The 21,789-nt window shown below is 38.8% G+C and overlaps 3 protein-coding genes across 4 annotated transcripts; 2 read left to right on the top strand and 1 right to left on the bottom strand.

Annotated features, from left to right (window-relative positions):
- Positions 1–297: 297 nt before the first annotated feature.
- On the top strand, positions 298–9,986 carry LOC107045054 (nuclear pore membrane glycoprotein 210). Its single transcript, XM_015267180.1, has 4 exons — positions 298–505; positions 1,836–2,466; positions 3,317–3,906; positions 4,893–9,986. The coding sequence occupies exons 1-4, from the start codon at positions 327–329 to the stop codon at positions 9,223–9,225; spliced, it is 5,733 nt and encodes a 1,910-aa protein (XP_015122666.1). The 5' UTR covers positions 298–326; the 3' UTR covers positions 9,226–9,986.
- Positions 9,987–11,247: 1,261 nt separating this feature from the next.
- On the bottom strand, positions 11,248–14,950 carry LOC107045055 (translocon-associated protein subunit beta). Of its 2 annotated transcripts, none has more exons than XM_015267181.1 (4): positions 14,754–14,950; positions 13,818–13,962; positions 11,972–12,286; positions 11,248–11,521 (listed from the first exon to the last, which is right to left on the bottom strand). In XM_015267181.1, the coding sequence occupies exons 2-4, from the start codon at positions 13,959–13,961 to the stop codon at positions 11,405–11,407; spliced, it is 576 nt and encodes a 191-aa protein (XP_015122667.1). In that variant the 5' UTR covers position 13,962; positions 14,754–14,950; the 3' UTR covers positions 11,248–11,404. The 2 variants fall into 2 exon arrangements, with proteins under 2 accessions (XP_015122667.1, XP_015122668.1); XM_015267182.1 differs by having other exon boundaries at positions 14,676–14,762.
- A 1,288-nt stretch (positions 14,951–16,238) lies between these two features.
- Positions 16,239–17,628, top strand: LOC107045028 (BLOC-1-related complex subunit 8 homolog). The gene is made up of 2 exons (XM_015267119.2): positions 16,239–16,457; positions 16,890–17,628. Exons 1-2 carry the CDS (start codon positions 16,394–16,396, stop codon positions 17,366–17,368), a joined length of 543 nt encoding a protein of 180 aa, XP_015122605.1. The 5' UTR covers positions 16,239–16,393; the 3' UTR covers positions 17,369–17,628.
- The last annotated feature ends 4,161 nt before the right edge of the window (positions 17,629–21,789 follow it).

Consider the following 21,789-nt stretch of genomic DNA (forward strand, 5'->3'; position numbering starts at 1 on the left):
ACCCAACAAAAATCCCCGCGAGAAAAATGTAAAAAATGAGCAAACGATGGCTCAATTCACGAAATTAGAGGGATTGAGAGAAAAATCAGTGGATTGTCAGCGGAAAATCGATTGAAAATCCTTTATTCACTCGATAATTATGGAATTGTGACTCGAAATCGTGGTGAGATGAGTTGAGAACACTTTCCCGCCGGAATAAACCCGCAGCGCCTTTTTGTACTAAAGTAAAAGGTCCGGATGAAGAGTCCCTTCTCTACAAAATTTCAACGTTCGTGCCCATCCATAAGGCCGCCAGTTTCCCCGCAAACACATGTAGCTGAAAAATTATGGCGGTATTCAATATATTTCCAAAAAACGGTGTGTTTACGTTATGTATTTTAATTTATTCAACATTTTCCACTGCGGACGCCTCACGATTAAATGTTCCCCGGGTGTTGCTGCCAGTTTTCAACAACTTCCCAGTCAACTTTACCCTCGAAGTCACCGAGGGAGGTTGCTACCAATGGTAATCATCCAGAATTATTCATTTTAGTTGCATTCACATTGTAATGAGCTCTGAAGGGCAACTTTGGGTCATTAAAATTTAGTGCGGACGCTTATCCAAAGCTGCAAGCAGTCAAAAAATTGGAAATTTTTTTTTTCGACTGATGGACAGAGGTTTTCCTCATGTTGATGAAGATCTCAATCCACCAACTCGAGTTGATGATTCAGAAATATAATAGACGATATGGAACGAATGTGGGGGTTAGCATGAGGTGTGGGATCAGAGTTTTCAACATCTGCATTATTTGCCTGGAAACAACAGGTTTTTCCTTGGCCAATGGGCTCAGTATTTTTTTCTCACTTTGCCATCTACTTATATTTATATTTCTGGACTCTTAGAGTAGGTGAATTATTAATTTGGAAAGAAATCCTATTAGAGCTTGTGCATAAGAGAAAATTCGGTTATTCCATCTCGTCAGAGCAACTGCAATTAATTTTCTCTAATTATTAGAAATGTCGGCATTATTTGCCTGGAAACAACAGGTTTTTCCTTGGCCAATGGGCTCAGTATTTTTTTCTCACTTTGCCATCTACTTATATTTATATTTCTGGACTCTTAGAGTAGGTGAATTATTAATTTGGAAAGAAATCCTATTAGAGCTTGTGCATAAGAGAAAATTCGGTTATTCCATCTCGTCAGAGCAACTGCAATTAATTTTCTCTAATTATTAGAAATGTCGGCATTATTTGCCTGGAAACAACAGGTTTTTCCTTGGCCAATGGGCTCAGTATTTTTTTCTCACTTTGCCATCTACTTATATTTATATTTCTGGACTCTTAGAGTAGGTGAATTATTAATTTGGAAAGAAATCCTATTAGAGCTTGTGCATAAGAGAAAATTCGATTATTCCATCTCGTCAGAGCAACTGCAATTAATTTTCTCTAATTATTAGAAATGTCGGCATTATTTGCCTGGAAACAACAGGTTTTTCCTTGGCCAATGGGCTCAGTATTTTTTTCTCACTTTGTCATCTACTTATATTTATATTTCTGGACTCTTAGAGTAGGTGAATTATTAATTTGGAAAGAAATCCTATTAGAGCTTGTGCATAAGAGAAAATTCGATTATTCCATCTCGTCAGAGCAACTGCAATTAATTTTCTTTAATTATTAGAAATGTTGGTTTTATATGTTCTTTCAGCTGTCTAAAAATTCCAATGCATCGACTCTAGTTGATGATTCAGAAATAAAATAGACAATATGCATTGAATGTAGACATTAGTATGATATTGGAAACGGCTGAAAGGTTGAAACAACAATTTCCTTTATGTCTTTTTTATCTCATGAAATAGGTCGACATCACGTCTGGACGTCGTTCACCTCATTCCCATGAATGAAAACCCAGACAGAACGTGTTCCTCGGCTGTTCTCGTTCAAAGCATCACCAGAGAGCTCACCAGGAACACAGCAATTGTCCTGGCAGAGGACGTGAACACAGGCCAATTTCTCAGATGCGATGTCATCGTGGATGCGATCTATTCGTTGAATCTGGTGACGACCACGAGGGAATTGTTCATCGAGGAGGCACCAGAGGCCTTCGAGGTTCGAGCTTATGACGAACAGGGAAATGAGTTCACAACCCTTGCTGGGGTGGAATTCGAGTGGAGCATTGGGAATGGAGAGAGGTACAGCGTCCAGGGGGACATTGGCAACAGCATACTGAGGTTTATGACCTTTCAGGAGTCGCCTTATGAGACTCCCTCGACCATCGCCATGCTGGATGGCACCGGGAGACAGGGGAGCATTATTTTGTTGGAGGGAGTCAAGACTGGAACCGCCAGGGTCGAGGCTAAACTCCCTTATGCTGAGTATAAACATGTTTCCCCGGTGGAGGTTGAACTCATTGTTGTTGCTAATTTGATTATTCTGCCGACTGATGTCACTATGATGGCGTTTGATAATCTCAAGTACAAGATTATGCAGGTAATTATGAGGGGGAGAAGTGATGGGTGAAACAACACTGAGAACAACAATTAGGGTTATCCCTATTTTTATTGATGGATAATAAATATCTTCTTTGTAACTTTAAGAATGTTAAGTCTTGGCTCAAGTATGTATAGATGATAGGAGACTGTGAACTTATTTGTTGATCAGGAGAAAAATTCTTCATCAATTCTTATTCCTGTAGACAAGTTGATCTATTTGAGTCAGACGGGAATTGACTGGCAATTATGGATGCATCCTAGAAGCGAATCGTTCAGAGAAATGGCAGGATAACTCTTCAGTTTATTTAAACATAACTCTAAACTTAACTCTAAGTTTAATTATACTCAACGAAATTTAAAAATAGTAAAATAATTCATAATCTCAATTTCCGATTGATGAATATTTAAATATTTGATCATATGGAATTGTAAATTTTCTATCAAGTAAATAATACTAAATTCCGTAAAAGGGACTTTCGATTAACCAAATAATCCTCAATCTTTCTAACTAAATTATCGATTGAGAAAGGAATTCGGCATTTTAGTATTTCAATTGATGATTACTTTGATAATTAAAAATTTTAGAGTGGTATTAACAAATTGATTATTTCAAATTTTAACGATTATTTGTCATCTTTTCATTTGGCAGAAAAAAATTAATAATCATTCTGTAGTTGAAACACAAATCTACCAAAAATTCATGATGAATGAATTGTTCTCCTCCTGGAAATATTTTCCCAAAAGAGAATGTTCACGTGAACTTCACTTACGATTTTTACTCCTCCACTGTTCATTAGTTTCCATTTCTCCGACAATCTCATAAAAATTTTCATTAAATTTCCTTTTAGGTGCATCAAGGACGCTTAGAAGAGATAAAACTACCATCGAACCAATACTATCTCGTCGCTGAAACCCCAGAGATTGTGCAAATTGATAACGAGCATGGGTATGCCTATGCCCTCCAGGAAGGAAGATCCAAGGTCCTGCTGCACGACAAAAACGTCAACGAAGAATACGGAATTGTTTTGCCCACTGCTACAGTCCACGTGAATGCTGTTGAGTACATCACGATAACAGTATTGCCCAACAGAAACAGGGGACTGATCCTGGGACACACTCACGAAATTATAGTTGAACTGTTCGACGCCAAGGATCACAAATTTCACATTGGAGAGGGTGTGGAGGTCTCCGTTGATATTGATCAGAAGTTCTTCAAGACTGTTAGTGTCACTCGGAATGGTACTCACATCATTGGAGTCCCTATTGCCTGTGGAACGACAACTGTCGAGGGTGAATTGCACGGAGTCATTAATAAACGTGGGAAGAGGATTGCATTGCCAACACCCCTGACTGCTAAGGCTGAATTAGTGATTCATACACCAGTGGTGGTTAGCCCTCAGATTTTGGCTGTCCCTTGGGAGCCACAGAGCAAAGCTAGGTGAGTGAAAGCCAAGTTTTTGTGCAGTTTTTCAGGGTGGGAATTGTTTTGCTTTTTTTGCAGAAAGAAAAGGTGAGTTTGAGAATTTAAAAAATATATCTTTGTAGTGTTCATTCATTTCATTCATTTCATCTGAATACGAAACATTTCCAGTTAATCCCAGGGAAAAAAATGTTTCTAGTTTCCCGTAAAATTATCCGAAATGCAGAAATTCTACAGAAACACCTAGAAAATTTACTGGATTTCTATTGGATTCTATCGGATTTCTATTGAACTTCTATTATCTTTTTACCGATTCTTGAAATGTTCAATAGAAAATATTTTATAGAGAAACTTAATGGAATTTTGTTGTTCTATGCAATTTATTTCATTGAGTTACAAGAGGCCAAAAGACTTGAAAAATGTATGTCGAGGGATTTTTTAAAATTTTCAAAAAATTTTAGTTCTGAAATTAATTAATCGATCTCACGATCGAACTCGGTCAAGATGAGTTTGGGAAGAATATTTCAAATCACAATTAGATTCATTTAAGGTACATCCCACGACAATACCACCCAAAAGTTAGTCCCTATAGATTTTCGAAAGAATTCTAAATGACTTAATTTGTTCCATTCTCACAAGTTATTGAGTTATTCCGTTTTTCTATCCTCATATGTTGTTGATGAAGGCAACCATAACTGTTTGAATCAACTAAGAAATGATTTCACATCCTTTTAGATCATCATAACAAAAAATTCACCGTATTCGAAATTTATCAGTCAAAAAAATTACTGACAATTGGGTAAATTGTCTATTAATTATAGGAATACCCATAGAAAAATCCTACCTATTGACTTTTTCCTACAAAATTTCAATAAATAGAATTTCAACGAGAATTCCCTAGAATTTGAATAGAATCCCAACAGAATGTTCTACCGAATTCGCCAAGTTTGTCTATTAAATTTATTTCTCCATGATCATTTCTCCAAATCACCTCCCCATTCCAGATTCGACATAGCCCTAAAAGCGACTGGTGGTGACGGTACATACGTCTGGTCGACCCGAGCCCCATCAGTGGCCTCAGTAACCCAGAACGGTGTCGTGAGGATCCTCTCCCAGGGTTCCACCGAGGTGATCGTCTCGATGGCGCGCAACAGCTACAACAAGGACCGAGCCCGAGTCTACGTGATGTCCCCCTCTCGCCTCGAGATCATCGAGTACAGCATGGACGCAGCTACCGGCGAGCCAATCCACCTCTTCATAGCCCTCTACGGGAAGATCCAGGAGGACGGCAAAGAAATTCCCTTCACCGACTGCCGCGACACTTCCTTCGAGGTCCACATCGCCGACTCCAGCTTCACCCGCAACTCCAGCGACTTCACCCAACCGATTGGCATCGCCTGCACGACGTTGACAGTACTCGCCACGTCTGTCGGATCCTCGAGCGTCACTGTCGCCTACAACTCCAACGGTCACTACCTCACGGACAACGTCACAGTCTCCGCCTACGCTCCACTGGTCCCCATCCACCCCCCGAGTGGTGAGACCCTCCTGGCAGTTGGATCCTCTCGTAAAATCGTCTTCAAAGGTGGCCCCCAGGTGCCAGCAGGCAAGCCCCAAGGCCTCGCTCGAGACACCTCAATCTCCGACGAAGAAGTCGTGAGAATTACCGAAATTCCCAACACCAGTGGCCAACCAGACGTATCAATCTTCGAGGTGGTCTGCAGATCCCTGGGGGACGTGATCTTCACGTTTAAAGTCACCAACGAGCCCCTGCTACCCAACTGCAGGACCACTGGTGCCTCCTCCACTGTCAGAATAATCTGCGGAAAACCCAGACACATCTACCTCCAGCCAGAGTTCAAGGACAGCGACAAGTGCCCCATAACCAAGCACCCCGAGAGGGTGATGGCGCACAATGATAAACCCCTTCACCTCAACGTAATCGTCAAGAGCGAGGATGGCAGACGATTCGATAACTTCACTAGTCTCAACGTCGAGTGGACACTGACTCCCTCGGGAGTTGGGACTGTCGAGATTGCGAGTGGAATTCTCGAGGAGACATTTTTAGATTTCAATGTAGTCCTTCCCAGCAATCATTACCAGACGGTAATTCCGAAGAGGCACACAGGGACGCTGACGATAACTGCCACAGTGACAGACTACCAGAAGTACATCCTGGCTAAGCTGAGAATAGCCCCAGAATGGCCACCCTTTCCAGTGACCACGGAAAAGGGAACCCTAGCCACTCCTAAGATATCAGCAGAGATCAGTGTCGTCCTGGTGAACAACACGATCATCAGCCCCAGCAGACTGAAAATCCTGAACGACCCAAACGTCAAGTACACGTTACAGGTGAGCCAGGGCTCGGGATACTACGAATTCATCCTCAGTAGTGAGGAGATTGCAGACGTGAGGTACGTGGAGCCCACGAGGACCATCAACATCATCCCGAAGAAATCAGGAAGCCTTCAGATTGCCCTGGTGGACCTCTGCCTGATCTCCCCCCCAGCAGTGGCTGAGGTTGACGTTCAGCAGCTGGCTGGGATCGAAGTGGAGAGTGTGAACAAGGTGGAGAGGGGTCGATGCATAACAGCAACTGTCAGATTATTCGACACCAACGGAAACGTCATCGAGCTGCCATCGCTGGAGTCCTTCGATATTAGTGCGGATGTCGATAATTCGTTGATTGAGATCAAGAAATTGGCGCAGAGTGATCAGGGCGAGCCCCCCTACACGAGAATCCTCTACATGATTCACGGAGTGGAGGAGGGATTCTCCAACATCGTCTTCTCGAGTGGCCACAGTGATCAGGAGATCAGGAGTGAGTCGTCGTCGATCCAGGTATTTCTCCCTCTGAGGATCACCCAGAGGAACATCACAGTTCTCATTGGCACGATCTACCAAGTGATGACGACTGGTGGGCCCTCGAATGCAAGAATAGAGTTCATTGTTGATCACGAGGACATCCTGACCATTCACGACGATGGGATCTTCGAGGGAAAGGAGATCGGGAGCACCAGAGTATCAGCGAGAGCTGTTGGCTTCGACTCCGGGGGTAATCGAGTGGTTTACTCAGAGGACCACGTGGACATTCGTGTGGTGCAACTGGAAGGAGTGAAAATAGTCGTTCCCACGTCTAAGATCAAGGTGGGTGCGACGATTCCCCTCTGGGCGTTTGGAGTTCCTGACAATCTGACGCCTCTCATCATCGGATCCATGAAGTCTCAGCTGATATTCACTTGGTCCACCGGTGACCCCAGTTTACTAAACCTCCACAACATGTACGAGGGGACTGGCATCAACATCAGGTACCAGAACGAAGTGACACTTCGTGCCAAAGCCCTCAAGCCAGGGGTTTCCACTGTTTACCTGAATGTCACAGTTCCCCCGAAGACTCTGGCTGGTTACAAGGACGTCCTGACGTTCGGAACGTTCATCAAGATCGAGATAATTGAGGAGCTGTCGTTGATAAACCCAGAATTCACCACTGGGGCTCCAGTCATCCTGATGACGCCTCATTCATCCCTGAAGTTGAGGACTAACAGAGATCAGAATGGCGTCACCACCTACAAAATTCTGGTGTCTGGACAGTCTGGTGAGCCTGAGGACTCAAACGCCTTGATAACATCGAAGACAGTCACTGTGGATAAGACTGGGGTGATCAAGTCAGGGGAGTCATTGGGGAGGACTGTGATATCAATTACGAGTGTTGAAGCTTATAATTTGAAGCAGTCACTGACGATCATGGTGGACGTTAAGCCAATCCACTACATGATGTTCTCGCTGTCGTCGAAGGTGCAGATCAGATCGGGCGAAGAGCTGAATATTCTCCCTAAAGGAATGGAGCTGAATTACGTGGTGGAGTACTTCGATGCAATTGGGAATAAGTTTCACGCTGCTGAGACGAGACTGAGGACGATGTCGAACCGAGGGGATCTGCTGTCGTTCACGCCAACAGGGAAAAACGAGGTGTCAGTCAAGTTCCATGAGACTGGGGAGCTCGTTGCCAAGATTTATAATGAGAAATACCCGAATGCCATGTTTGATTACGTCCACATGATGATAGGGGACATAATCTTTCCGAGTAAAACAGTTCTGACTGTTGGGGACGTCGTCTGCTTCTCGATGCCTCTGTTGTCCCCAGAAACAGGTGATCCTGGCTTCTGGAGGTCCTCGAATCCAGATGTACTGACAGTGGACTCAATAACTGGAATTGGAAGGGCGAAAAATCCTGGACAGACGATTGTTAAACACAGTTTGACGACGGATAAGCAAGGGGAGATTGAAGTCAACGTTCAGCCCATCTCCAAGATCTCTCTGGTGTTCCTGAGGGGGAAGAACGTGACGGGGAGTGAAGTGTTCAGTGTTCCTCTGGTTCTCAAGAGCAAGGACGAGGGGATCAAGGAGAATAATGTGCTGGCGAGGGGCCTGGGGGGCTGCAGGACTCGGTCTGATTTCGTTCTTGAGCAGTTTCCATTCACCTGCAGCATTCAGTTCACCTCAAAGTCGCCGGTCAATGTCAAGGACGTGTTCATTGCTAGGCCCAGGTTTGACATTGTCTCGGGGTTTTATTATTGCGATGTTGTGCCCATCAGTGGACCCACGTTGATGTCCAGTACTTTGGAGACGAAGATTCAGGTGAATGCCCAGACTAGGGAGGTCGAGGGAAAATCACTGGAGATTCCTTATCTTCCAGCTGTTTTCGTTGACTCCAGTGATGTCGTGTTTGTTCAGGGGGGAGGACAGACTGCCACTTCAGTGGTGGAGGTTCATGGGCTTCCTGGGGCTCTGGAGTACGTCAATATAGAGATGCCTGAGGGGGTCGTTGTTAATTCGAGGGAAATTGCCGGGAATAAACTCATATTCAGGTTGAGGCTCATGCAGAATGTTGAGGATGTTCAGGGACAGAGGTTGAGGATTTTTAATGAAATTACGAGGCAGAATATCTCGGTGGTTGTTAGAACGTCTAGGTATGAGGATTATGTGGCCATTTCGGGGATTCATTGGCTGGATTATTTGTATTATCACAGGTACACTTTTATCACTTTTCTTGTTCTTATTTTGACGATTGTTTATGTGTGGAAGAGGAGGGTTTCTAGCGTTGATGTTTCGGTTTTGAATACCAGTGTCTTTGCGGATAAGTATCCACCGCCGTTGAGGCAATCGCCGAATCACACGTTGAATAGCTCGTTCAATGAGTCGGTGGGGGCTAGCCCCAAGAGGAGCCCTGAGTCACCTTTGAGGCCTTTCTCGGCTTTTGTGCCGGTTTATGGAGATCCCAGGGGGTTTTATACGCCTAATGGGAGACGGAGAGTCTCTCTTAATCCGACGATTTGAGGGGGAGAGGGAGATGAAATACTTGTGATAATCAGGTGACTCGGGGGGAGAGTGGGGGGTAATCTTTTTTTTTCGTAGATTCGTTAAATTTGTTGGGGTGAACTCATTCGTTTTGAGGGGAAGGTTTTTATGTTGTCTATGAGTGGCGACAATTTGTGGAGACTTTTTTCGTTGGAAAGGGGAGATTAGGCGGGGGATGAATGATTTTAGTGGCAGACAAAGGGGCATTTTAATTTTTGTTTATTGAAGATTTTGTCAGATTGTAAAGGAGAATTCGACATTTTGCTCTAAAATCATTGGTCTCGGGATAAATGCAGACGTGATGACGAAACATTTAATATTTTACTGAAAATATTAAATTCAGCCTCATTCATTTCTCTCATTTCGCTACTGATTCGTAAAAAAATAATTGATGGGGAAGTGGTAAAATTGGATGAGTCAATATTTTTGTGAAACGACGATCAGTTTTTGTGAAATGTCTCGGATTACGGAAGGAATAGTAAAACTTGTCTAGATCAGGATAAGATCCACAAAAAAGGTCTTCACAGAAATTCCACTATCTTCTTTCAATTTAGAAATATTTATGGGAAACGCAGTCTGAAGTTGGTTAATTTATCCTGTTTCACTTCTCAATATATTTACGAAATGTAATCGAAAAATTTAAGAACTGCCTCATCACTCCCGATATTAGGGAGGGAATAAAAAGAAAAAAATGCTCACTGGTAGAACGTAAATTTAATATTTCATAAATTTAAATAAAAAAGGTGAAATATTAAATTTATGAAATATTAAATACTAAATTTAATACTTCATTGGAATTTTTTTCTCATTTCGCTATTGACTCACAAAAAAAATTAGATACCATCAAAATTAATCAGAAATAAAGTAGTAAAACAGGATAACTCTATATTCCACTTGACGATTAATCTTTGTGAAATATATCAGGATATGAAAGGAATGGTGAAATTTGGTTAGAGCAGAATAGGATCTACAAAAAAGCTCTCCCCAGGAATTTCACTGTATCCCTTCAATTCAGAAATATTCGCCGGAAGTGCAGTCTGAGGTTGAGTCACTCACCCCATTTTCTCCTCAAAATGTATTTTAGAAATCCACTTGAATTTGAGAGCTTCCTCTCACAATATTACGGATGACATTACAAGAATCTGGAAACTGATGTACCTTCACTACCCTTCGCAGAGTCTCATTGACAAGCGTCATATGTACAGGTTTTCCTTTGCGTTTAAAAAACCGAAATATCACAAACATTTCTGTAGGGTAGCTTTGTACTATTTTGTGCGTTTTTTTTATTTCTATATATAATACTTCGCCTATCGCCATTGAGTAATTTAAGATATATTTTTCTACGTAATTAATGGCCAGCCATAATCCTCACTGACTCACGGACAGTCCAATTAGTTACTTGAATTCTCAATAGAAAAATGAATACGCCCATTTTTCAAAATAGACTAGCTATGAAGAATGTTTCATTTGACGTATATTACGTTTTTTTTATCGTTTTAAATGATATATGATATTGATAATTTTTGTAATACGTGAGGCGAAATATTCTTGTAGAACAAAACATCGCAGACAGATTTGTATTTTATAGAAAAATGATGTTTAGGTCAGGGATATGATACCATGATACACCGCGTGTTCATATAGTACTTAATGACTATCTTTAAGGTTTGAGGGTATAAGAAAATTATCGAGAGTGAGAAAGAAAGTATGTGTGAACACGTGAGATATAACTTGTGACTGAATTTAATACAACTCTGAATGAGTGATTGACGGGTTCATCTTTGTGAATATACCTTGTTGTACATTCTTAATAAAAAATGTGAAAATTAAAAAGTGATTGATCTTTTAGTTGAAGAATTACGTCTGCCATTCAAAGTTAAAGTGAGGGAGTCCGGCTTGGGGAAAATTTGATTCCTTTGAACGGTATTTTATTCTATTCCTTGCTCCCTTTCTATGACAAAACAAAATTGATTTGTATGATAATAAATTCAATAGTAACTGTTCACTCTTTATTTATAAATAAATTTTATTAAAAAAGACCAGGCAGTACAGTCACACGCTATCACAATCATCCAGTATGTATATGAAAAAAAGTCAACAGGATCTTTGTTGTTGTAATTATTGTTGTTTACGTTATTTCTGTACAATGGAAGTGTCCTCAGTGTTTTTTCGATGCCTTTGCCAATTTTTCGTATTTACTCTTGCTCGAGTACCACAGGGCGAAGGGAATGGCTAGTGAGGGGAGGGTCATGACTGCGAAGGCTGCCCAATCGACCTGAAAACAATTTTTACACATGTCAATATCGGCACGAATTGTCTCTAAAAACATTTTAACATTTTTTTTCTGGACCAATTAGTTTTAAATTTTGTTGCAGAACCATTTCCCAGGATTTTTTCATCATTTTATGAAGTACTTTGGCTATTTCTTTTCCAGTGAATTGATTTTCCATGTGGTCCCACGTTAAATTCATTGACAGTGACGAAAAACAAATATAAAATGGGTCTTTTGCCTTGAATTGAAAATAGTAGACGTTGGAACGGTAAATAAGTAACGGATGTATCGTTCACTAGTCGGGAACGATATTTTTCCGTAGTGATTTTCACTTTTACGAGTTTGGGGAAGGGCCAATGCCCATTCCCGGACGAGGAAAAGTGGAGGTCGGTACGGGAAAATAATTTGCCTGCTGTATTTGAGAATATTAAATGGAGAGGAAATGTGGCTTACAACGTGGGATGAGAATTTCTTGGCATAATCTCTGTAGGACACGATGAGACCCTCTCCCGGTGCACTGCTGACAGCGACCTGGAGCCTCGGTGCATCCTCAGTGCGACGATAGAGCACCTCAGCCGAAGTGAAGTTGAAGTAACCGAATTTCCTTGGACGAACGACCACTGTGTGGCTGACGTTGCTGTTTGGTGGAACACGGTCGATTCTAGCATTCAACTCACCGCTCACGTGAGCAAAGCTGTCTGGGTGGAAGGAATTATCAGTTATTTCAACCTCTAGAGCTGCTGCACTGCCGACGTTGTGAACTGTATACTGAAAAGATTTGAGAAGTTTTGAGGATTAATTTCGATAATTATTGAGCGAATTATTATTCCATTAATCAATAATCATCGGGGAAATGAATGATGTTTAAGGGTAATATTCAATATTTATAATACTTCAGAGCAAGCCAGCTTATCAGAATATATTTAACAATATTTAATATTTATTAATTTGAAAGTACTGCTTTTCACAAATTTTCTTCAGGTACTCAGAAGTAGATTTTAATTTTTTTGTAACCGAAAATTCCACTTACAAAAAATCCCCGATGAAATTATTGAGCGAATTATTATTCCATTAATCAATAATCATCGGGGAAATGAATGATGTTTAAGGGTAATATTCAATATTTATAATACTTCCGAGCAAGCCGCCTATCAGAATATATTTAATAATATTTAATATTTATTAATTTGAAAGTACTGCTTTTCACAAATTTTCTTCTGGTGCTCAGAAGTAGATTTTAATTTTTTTGTAACCGAAAATTCCACTTACAAAAAATCCCCGATGGATAAATTTCTGAAAAATGGTTTCTTAAGTATGATCATACCCCACCTAAGTCGAGCCCGTGTGCCCCCGAATGTTTTAATTTGCGCATTGTTAATTATTTAATTGTGTCCCTGCTATAGAGGTCCGATAATTTGATGTTTTTGAAAACATTTAAGGTTGGACCGAGTAAAATAGCCCGGGGATAATACAGAACAACCAATTTTTGCTTATTCATTATGAAAAATCGAGAAGATGCATTTTGAAGGTTCTTTATCAACCTAAAAGATCGATATCTTTTTATTCTCAAAAATTGCCTATGGCTATCAGTGATAGTGTGGGAATTCCCGCGAAAGGCATTGGAAATGAATGGGAACAGAATTATTCATAAATAAAGTTTACACATGATAGACGACTGTTTTTAAAATATTAATAGAAATCTCGATGAACGAAAAAATTTCATAATGCATCTTCTCCTCTTTTTCATGATTAAAGATTTATAAAAATTTTGAGAAAAAAAATTGTCAATCAGATGAAAATTGAGGCACTTGGACGATTTTTAAAGGTCAAAATGGCTGTAATCTCGGTTCTGCATCCAAAAATGTATAATCTAGAACAACCAATTTTTGCTTATTCATTATGAAAAATCGAGAAAATGCATTTTGAAGGTCCTTTATCAACCTAAAAGATCGATATCTTTTTATTCTCAAAAATTGCCTATGGCTCTCAGTGATAGTGTGGGAATTCCCGCGAAAGGCATTGGAAATGAATGGGAACAGAATTATTCATAAATGAAGTTTACACATGATAGACGACTGTTTTTAAAATATTAATAGAAATCTCGATGAACGAAAAAATTTCATAATGCATCTTCTCCTCTTTTTCATGATTAAAGATTTATAAAAATTTTGAGAAAAAAAATTGTCAATCAGATGAAAATTGAGGCACTTGGACGATTTTTAAAGGTCAAAATGGCTGTAATCTCGGTTGCTTCATCCAAAAATGTATAATCTAGTTGAATGAATGAGTTTGCCATTACCTTAACAATGATATCCATATTTTCTACGAGGTATTTATTGAGAATTTGTTTAGCAACCAACAATCTGGCTGCTTCAGGCTCCTCATCAGCACAGACTGTCACCAAGAGGGTGACAACCACCAGAGAAAAAATGTGGAATTTCATCCTGCAAACAGATTAATAAACCATCAGTAACGAAGCGTCACAGGACCGATCGTACGTCATACTGAATTTAGTAGCGAAATGGTAAAACGATTCAAGTCAATTTTGAGTAGCGGTCAGTTTTCAGAGAATATCTCGGCATCTAATGGAGATAGCAAAATTTTTGTTATAAACTTTTTTGTAGAGCCAATTGAGAGCTACAACAAATATAATCACGAAAACTTCGCTATCTCCCTTAGATTCGGAAATATTCCCCAAAAACTCAACTGGGAGATAAGTCGACTTGAACCGTTTTACATTTCGTTAAATTTTGGAATATTTTGACGAGTTTAACCCTTTCAGGATACATTTCTCTCTTGATTGACATTTCTACATAAATGCATCCCGAGGTAAATTAGGTCCAACACTAATTTTCTTCTGAATTTTTTCAGTATTATTGTTCCAACAATTTTATCAGCTAATAATAGCTATCTGAAAAATTGAAATGTTGACACTATATAATCATGTAGCGTTTTTATAAAATTGTCAACATACTTTACAGAGCTCATTTTCACTCCCAAATATTTTCATCTCAAAATTTCGAAAATTTTTGTAAAATATCACTCGTTTACTGTCATACGTTGGGTCATTTCACCGAATGTTATGGAAGATCCTCGACTGATATTTTGGAGCCAAGATCGGGGTAAATATACCGGAATTATTGTATTCCTAACTTACGTTGGATGGACCAAGTACAGTGGGTTCTTCTGACAGCAAATGCGGTGTGATATTCAGTTATTGTTCGTAAATACTCACTTGAAAAAGGAGAGATAATTCCAACGGCAAACACGAATGGAGCACTGACGGAACTATCGGTCAACGTGAAAATGTTGGTTAAAAAGGTGCCAACCAGCGCTTCGACTCTGCCACGTTTCGGCGCTGAAACAAATCATCTGGACCACGCGTAACTTCCGGTTCGCAGGCTCATAGGATCCGGTTCGATGTACCAACGCGGGAAAATCAAATCCTTGTTTTCCGTCTAGATCCCTTTTTTCAACTTTTAAAGATTTTTTCATCATGCTGTGCGAAAAAGTAACTTTTTAGACACGCTTCGCGTGCCTAAAACGTCCCTTTTCCACACATTGTGATGAAATAGTATATTTCGTAACGAGTGCAAAAAACATTTTTTTCCGAGTTACAAACAATATTTTTCCGTCACAATATGGCGGAAACTTGACTTTTAGGCACGCGGAGCGTGCCTAAATTAGTTATTTTCGTCACATTGTGATGAAAAATATCGTTCGATACCCGTGGGAAAAGTGTTTTTTGGCTCGTGGGATTATATCACTCGCCTTCGGCTCGTACCATAAATCTCCCACGAGCCAAAAAACTCTTTTCCGCATCAGTAATGAAATATATTTTTCGTGAGAAGGCGCGGTAAACCGCGATTTACGGGCCTTCTGACGAAAAATTGCATTCATCCCAGGGTCCAAAAATATTTTCTGACGAATGTGATTATAGCCTCGCCTTCGGCTCGACCTACAAAGCCACATTCGTCAGAAAATACTTTGTGGACCTAGTGATGAAAATAACTAATTTTATCACGCTCTGCTAAAAAGTAACTTTTTAGGCACGCCTCGCGCCTAAAAAAAAGACCGGTGTAAAATTATAGACGACCGGACTTGTCGACTTATCATTTATAACGTACATACTGAAGGAAGTAATTACTTCTGATTGCGGTTAAATTATTTTTCTTTATTCTCAATCAATCAACATTATTATTCGATTAAAAAAATAGTACATTTCGTAACGAGTGCAAAAAAGTGTTTTTTGGCGAGCGGAAGGTTTATATCACGAGCCGAAGGCGAGTGATATAATCCCACGAGTTAAAAAACATTTTTTCACGAGTTACGAACAATATTTTTCATCACAATGTGGCGGAAATTAGACTTTTAGGCACGCGGAGCGTGCCGAAAAGTTCACTTTTCGTCACAGCGTGATGAAAATTAAAAATTTTGTTACCTTGGTCAAATCGATGTTTGAAAAAAAATCGATAATCGATTAATCGGCCATTGAAAACATCGAGTGAAAAATATCGATGTTTGGGGATGAAGAATTGTTCGAATCAACATTATTATTCGATTAAAAAAAATTAAAAATTTTGTTAGTTTGGTCAAAAACATCAATGTTTGAAAAAAATCGAAAATCGATTAATCGGCCATTGAAAACATCAAATGATAAATATCGATGTTTGGGGATGAAGAATTGCTGGTTTCGATTAATCGACAACATCCCCATGACTATATATAAGTAGATGTCAACAGATCAGCTGATAATGGATGCGCAAGTGTCAGTAATAATGCTCATCGAATTTGTGGCGATAATATTTGACCAGTTTGTTTTGAATTGACATCGCAGTGTTTAGAAAATAGAATTTTTTATCGATAATTAATAAAATGTCAGGAATGTCAGCTAAAGTTTATCAGACTGATCATGAGTTGGAAACACGCGTGAAAAAAGGTTAGTTTTCCACTTCTCTCAAGATAAATTACTCCCTGTATTTTGATATTAACGTAACGTAACATTTCATACATAATAAAGTAACGTTGTGAAATGGCAATAGCGTACATATTTTACAAAACCCTGAAGACAAAACAAATTGATTAACAACTTGCTTGCTTCGGGTCGGGAAGTCAAGTTGACAAATCGACAATGCGTAGAAGAAATTATTATTCCAACGAAATTGAGAAAGCGAATCAGCCAAAACCTAACAGAAAGTCTAATAGAAATTCAATAGAATTTTCTAACGAATTCGATAGGTTTTTCTATTAAATTTTTTCGGGCGTGGCTAGTTATCGACTTTAAGTGTATGTTCTTCTTAGAATAGGACACCACCGAATTCACAATTCCCCTTTCGCAAACAAATGGCCAAATGACTGATTTAATTTCCAGCGACCGAAAGAGTATCCGAGAACATGCACATAGTAGCCAACGAGCCATCGCTAGCATTCTACCGACTGCAGGAACACGTCAGAAAAGCCTTACCCCCCATGGTAGAAAAACGTGTCGAGGTGCTTGCACTTCAACGACAATTACAGGGACGCTGTTACGACGTTGAATACGCAGTCAGTGCTGTGAAAACAATGCAAGATGCTGAGAAAAGTTTTGGCAATACGATTGAATTCATCAAAAATGCAATACACTTCAAGCAGCAGTTGAAATTTGAGGAGCAGAGGAGAAATAAGAAGGACGGACAGAGGGATTCCATGTACAAGAGATTGTCTGCACACATTCCTACACTTGATCAACTGCCCCATTTTTCTGACGAAATATCGGATGTTGTTAGAGAGACTGCAAATCGGGTTGAATCATTGGTGAATCATGCCAGGCATTCCAATGAACTTCAGAGAGCCAATACCACGCACAATTAATATTACTTCAATTATTTCGATGCGCTTATTTGTTTGCTCGGTTGCATTGCAATGGAAAAAGTGACAAATTATGTATAATATATAATAATATAATATATAATATAATATATAATATTATATATATATCGGCTTAATATATTATATATTATTATATTGTTACGTATCCCCCTTCGAACCCTTTGGAGATGTCAAACAAGACACAACTTCTTGTATCGCTCTCTAGTCAATTGGATTAATAAACCGCCCCAATTATTTATCAATTGTGTGTATTGTGTCACCTCATTTCTCTGGATATAACAATATTATATATTATATAATTATTACAATAATATAATAATTATAATAAGAATAATAATAATGTAATATTATTAGACTATATAATATTATTATATTGTTGACAAATTGATGGATTTAAATGTTGAATATTTATTTGAAAGAGATTACTCATAGGGGAGGTTGGGGTAAAATGGACACTTTTGACTTTTTTTCAAATGTTAGTAACAGCTTGAAATGTTGATGAAATTCGATAGTTTTTTTTTTCAATGCAAAGGACATTTCTTTTCCTTTGTAATGCGCCTAAACTGAGCTCAGTTGATGAATTTGTTTCTGAGTTATGAGTAATTTTAAAAAAGTCCAAAGTGTCCATTTTACCCCATCCTCCCCTATGTTAATAAAGTCATTCCTGAATTATGTGATTTGAATTGTTTGGGGATAAAGTGATAAAATGAGATATTATTGTAGGTATTTAATCTGTGGTAGGGGGCTTCGCCCCCTGCTCGCTCCGCTCGGCGAAATTCAACACAATTTTCTAACGAATTCGATAGGTTTTCTATTAAATTTTTTCGTGCGTGTAGGGTAAACTGCTCAGTAGATGGATATTTGTTTTTTAGCAATTAAAAAAAAATTGATCGAAAAAAAATCGTCACTCAGGAGTTAAGAATCACAACAGTTAATGAAAATTCAAAGCAACAATTCACATTTTAGTATTTTTTTGCGTAATTTCAAAAAAGTCCAGTGTCCATTTTACCCCATCCTCCCCTATGTTAATAAAGTAATTCCTGAATTATGTGATTTGAATTGTTTGGGGATAAAGTGATAAAATGAGATATTATTGTAGGTATTTAATCTGTGGTAGGGGGCTTCGCCCCCTGCTCGCTCCGCTCGCCGAAATTCAACACAATTTTCTAACGAATTCGATAGGTTTTCTATTAAATTTTTTCGTGCGTGTAGGGTAAACTGCTCAGTAGATGGATATTTGTTTTTTAGCAATTAAAAAAAAATTGATCGAAAAAAAATCGTCACTCAGGAGTTAAGAATCACAACAGTTAATGAAAATTCAAAGCAACAATTCACATTTTAGTATTTTTTTGCGTAATTTCAAAAAAGTCCAGTGTCCATTTTACCCCATCCTCCCCTATGTTAATAAAGTAATTCCTGAATTATGTGATTTGAATTGTTTGGGGATAAAGTGATAAAATGAGATATTATTGTAGGTATTTAATCTGTGGTAGGGGGCTTCGCCCCCTGCTCGCTCCGCTCGCCGAAATTCAACACAATTTTCTAACGAATTCGATAGGTTTTCTATTAAATTTTTTCGTGCGTGTAGGGTAAACTGCTCAGTAGATGGATATTTGTTTTTTAGCAATTAAAAAAAAATTGATCGAAAAAAAATCGTCACTCAGGGGTTAAGAATCACAACAGTTAATGAAAATTCAAAGCAACAATTCACATTTTAGTATTTTTTGCGTAATTTCCTATCCAAAAGTAGCTCGTCCATCTATAGGGCAGTGTCCATCTACTGGGAAGCTTACCCTAGTGAGAGAAATTATTAGCAGATGTCGCTTAGTGGCCAATTCAGCTTCGGCTTACCGCCACTTCATGTCGTTCAGGTAGGACTCGTCCAATTGGGACCGCTATTTACCGATGGTGGCGTGGTGATCGCCCTCATAACATGGACGACCGGTGGTTTACTCGTTCAAACTTGTTCAAACCCTCACATTGTAGCTGACAGTAGTAGTTCCTCTTCGACTCATTCATGTCTGTATTGTTTTTAATTGTTGTACTCGAAGTTCCGATGGTGTCATATTTTAGAAAAACTTGAGGACTTGCAAAGTAATTGATTGAAGTACCAACGATAAACCATCGCCATTTTTTTTAGTGCAGGCGATACCCACCAGACATCGCANCTTGCAAAGTAATTGATTGAAGTACCAACGATAAACCATCGCCATTTTTTTTAGTGCAGGCGATACCCACCAGACATCGCAGCGATTTATAGCGTCTCCAATAGTGTTATCGGGGGGGAAGGACCGTGAAAGTGTATCTGAATTTGTGAGTGATTGACATGTGAAAATTATTCACTAAATAATGAAACACATGATGAATTCCCGCTCAATGTGCCAATGGATTACAACAATATTCTGTGGTAATGGACACCGAAGTGGACAATCGCCCTGGTGAGTCTACCTGTTCCCACTGTTATTTCTAGGTTATGCTCTATTTTTTATTTTAAGGCATGAGCTTTGTAATCGAAAGGGTGACTGAAAAAAACTGCCAAAATCGTTTTACAATTTTTCCGAAGCAACTTCCTGTTCTCGAGAGTTTGTAAAAAAATTTGTAAAAATTTTGGAGCTCATTTATTTATTTGTTTATTCACTGTTTCATTTACCATAGACTCTCGTCTATTTTTGGAGCCGAATTCTTCGAAAGATATTACTGGTGTCTGACGTAATTGAGTTAATGACAAATTAGAATTATCAAAGTAAAATTAGAAAACGATTTTGTAGAGTGACAAGCGGAACTAATCAATGTTCTACGTCTTGGAAGTATGGAATTGGGAGCCTCTGAAATGAGGAACTTTAAGGAGAAATTTCTGGAGAAATTTTGCTAGATATTTCATCAGATACCGCGTATTAAAAAAATGAATGGCAAAAGCTAGCGAATTCGTCATTGTATTTTCTATATTGAACTTTCTATTAGTTTTTGGTTGCAGTGAGAAAAAAATTACTTTTGCCAAGGAATTATTTTTTTGCGAGAAGAATTCAGTAGCGAAGTGGTAAAACGGTACAAGTGAATTTTGACTGTTGACCTTTTTCAATGAATATCTCGGAATCTAAGGGAGATAGCAAAAAATGATTGCGCTGATTCTGTTGAATATCCAATAGAATTAGCGCAAAAAACAAATAGAATTTTTCAATAGAATTCCAATAGAAATCCTATAGAAACCCCAGAAAATTCCTGTAGACTTTCAATAGAATTTTCTAGCGAATTCGTTTTCTGTTGAATTTTTTCATGCGTGTTCGTGGCTCGAAAATTATCAAGCGCACAATATCTCGCACTGAGAAAAAAATCTTACGCCATGAAATTTTATACTTGTCCGAAAGATGACGGCGATTGGTTCATATAAAGATAACGAGTTATCAATTCAATTCAAGTGATTTTTGCATTAAAATACTGTGGAATTGAGGTTAAAACACTACTAAATGAATTAATTCAATTTGACTTAGTATGAGAAAATTGCTTTTTTGTCATCAAGAAATTTCCCTCGTCTTCAGGAGAAGTACAAGATTTTTTAACGAAAGTTTTTTTTTCAGCGCAAGATATACTGTTTTTGAAAATTTTCAAATCGCGAATTTCTTGATATGAAAAAGACGTACTTCTAAAAAAACTCTCTTTTTCTCAGTGCGATTCCATTGAAATGTTCAATAGAAAATACTCTTTAGAAATAGTCAACAGAATTCGATTTTTCTATGCAACTTTTTCTATTGAGATATTTCAAGCATTTAACCAAGAGTTCGCAGCATTGAAAGTGTTTCAAGGTCGAGTTCATCAGGTTACAACGATAATAAGTTACTCAAATATCCTACTAGCGTTTGCCCATGACAGTAGTCAAATATAATAACTCATGATTTTGATAATTTTCTTTTTTGACATAAAGGGGTCAAGGGCCCCTGTTGTCACTCGAGGGTGCGAATAATTTGCAAACGGACGCGAGGAATTGGTCAATCTCTCATTATCCCCTCATTGCGACGCGCGTGTTCTTTTAGCTCTCGAAGAAACATCTGGAATAGAGATGTGACAATCACCGTCATTTTTTTATGCCATATGACAAATTTACGAGAGACGTGTGACGTCACATTTTTTTGTCATAATTTGAGTAGTAGGGTGAACAGTTCAATTGCCGGACGGTTGAGGGAAATTCGAGTTTCGTGGAAGGACCTAAAATAAAAGAATCACCTAAAGGGGATTGACACCAATGAATCCTTTTTTATGGATGACTTTCATACCTTCGTGAAAAACGAAATCGCAAAAAAAAATTGATTTAATTTATCTTGTATAGGGTGTAGGAGGTGGAAAAATGCAATTCTGAGCCGTCCATCTGCCTATAGGGAACCCAGGGAATGGGTTTTAAGGCTCTATCT

This window comes from Diachasma alloeum, unplaced genomic scaffold (assembly GCF_001412515.2).
Source record: "Diachasma alloeum isolate Michigan unplaced genomic scaffold, Dall2.0 Dall_scaffold_00865, whole genome shotgun sequence".
NCBI lineage: Eukaryota > Metazoa > Arthropoda > Insecta > Hymenoptera > Braconidae > Diachasma > Diachasma alloeum.

Bases quoted from the DNA above. Each gene is read 5' to 3' on its own strand.
- LOC107045054 (XM_015267180.1), top strand. From the start codon at position 327: ATGGCGGTATTCAATATATTTCCAAAAAACGGTGTGTTTACGTTATGT. The intron at 2,467-3,316 runs GTAATTATGAGG...ATTTCCTTTTAG, and splicing joins TCAAGTACAAGATTATGCAG to GTGCATCAAGGACGCTTAGA. The intron at 3,907-4,892 runs GTGAGTGAAAGC...TCCCCATTCCAG, and splicing joins GAGCCACAGAGCAAAGCTAG to ATTCGACATAGCCCTAAAAG.
- LOC107045055 (XM_015267181.1), bottom strand. From the start codon at position 13,961: ATGAAATTCCACATTTTTTCTCTGGTGGTTGTCACCCTCTTGGTGACA. The intron at 12,287-13,817 runs GTAATGGCAAAC...AAATCTTTTCAG, and splicing joins ATATGGATATCATTGTTAAG to TATACAGTTCACAACGTCGG. The intron at 11,522-11,971 runs GTAAGCCACATT...AATTGTTTTCAG, and splicing joins AGAAATTCTCATCCCACGTT to GTCGATTGGGCAGCCTTCGC.
- LOC107045028 (XM_015267119.2), top strand. From the start codon at position 16,394: ATGTCAGGAATGTCAGCTAAAGTTTATCAGACTGATCATGAGTTGGAA. The intron at 16,458-16,889 runs GTTAGTTTTCCA...TTTAATTTCCAG, and splicing joins GGAAACACGCGTGAAAAAAG to CGACCGAAAGAGTATCCGAG.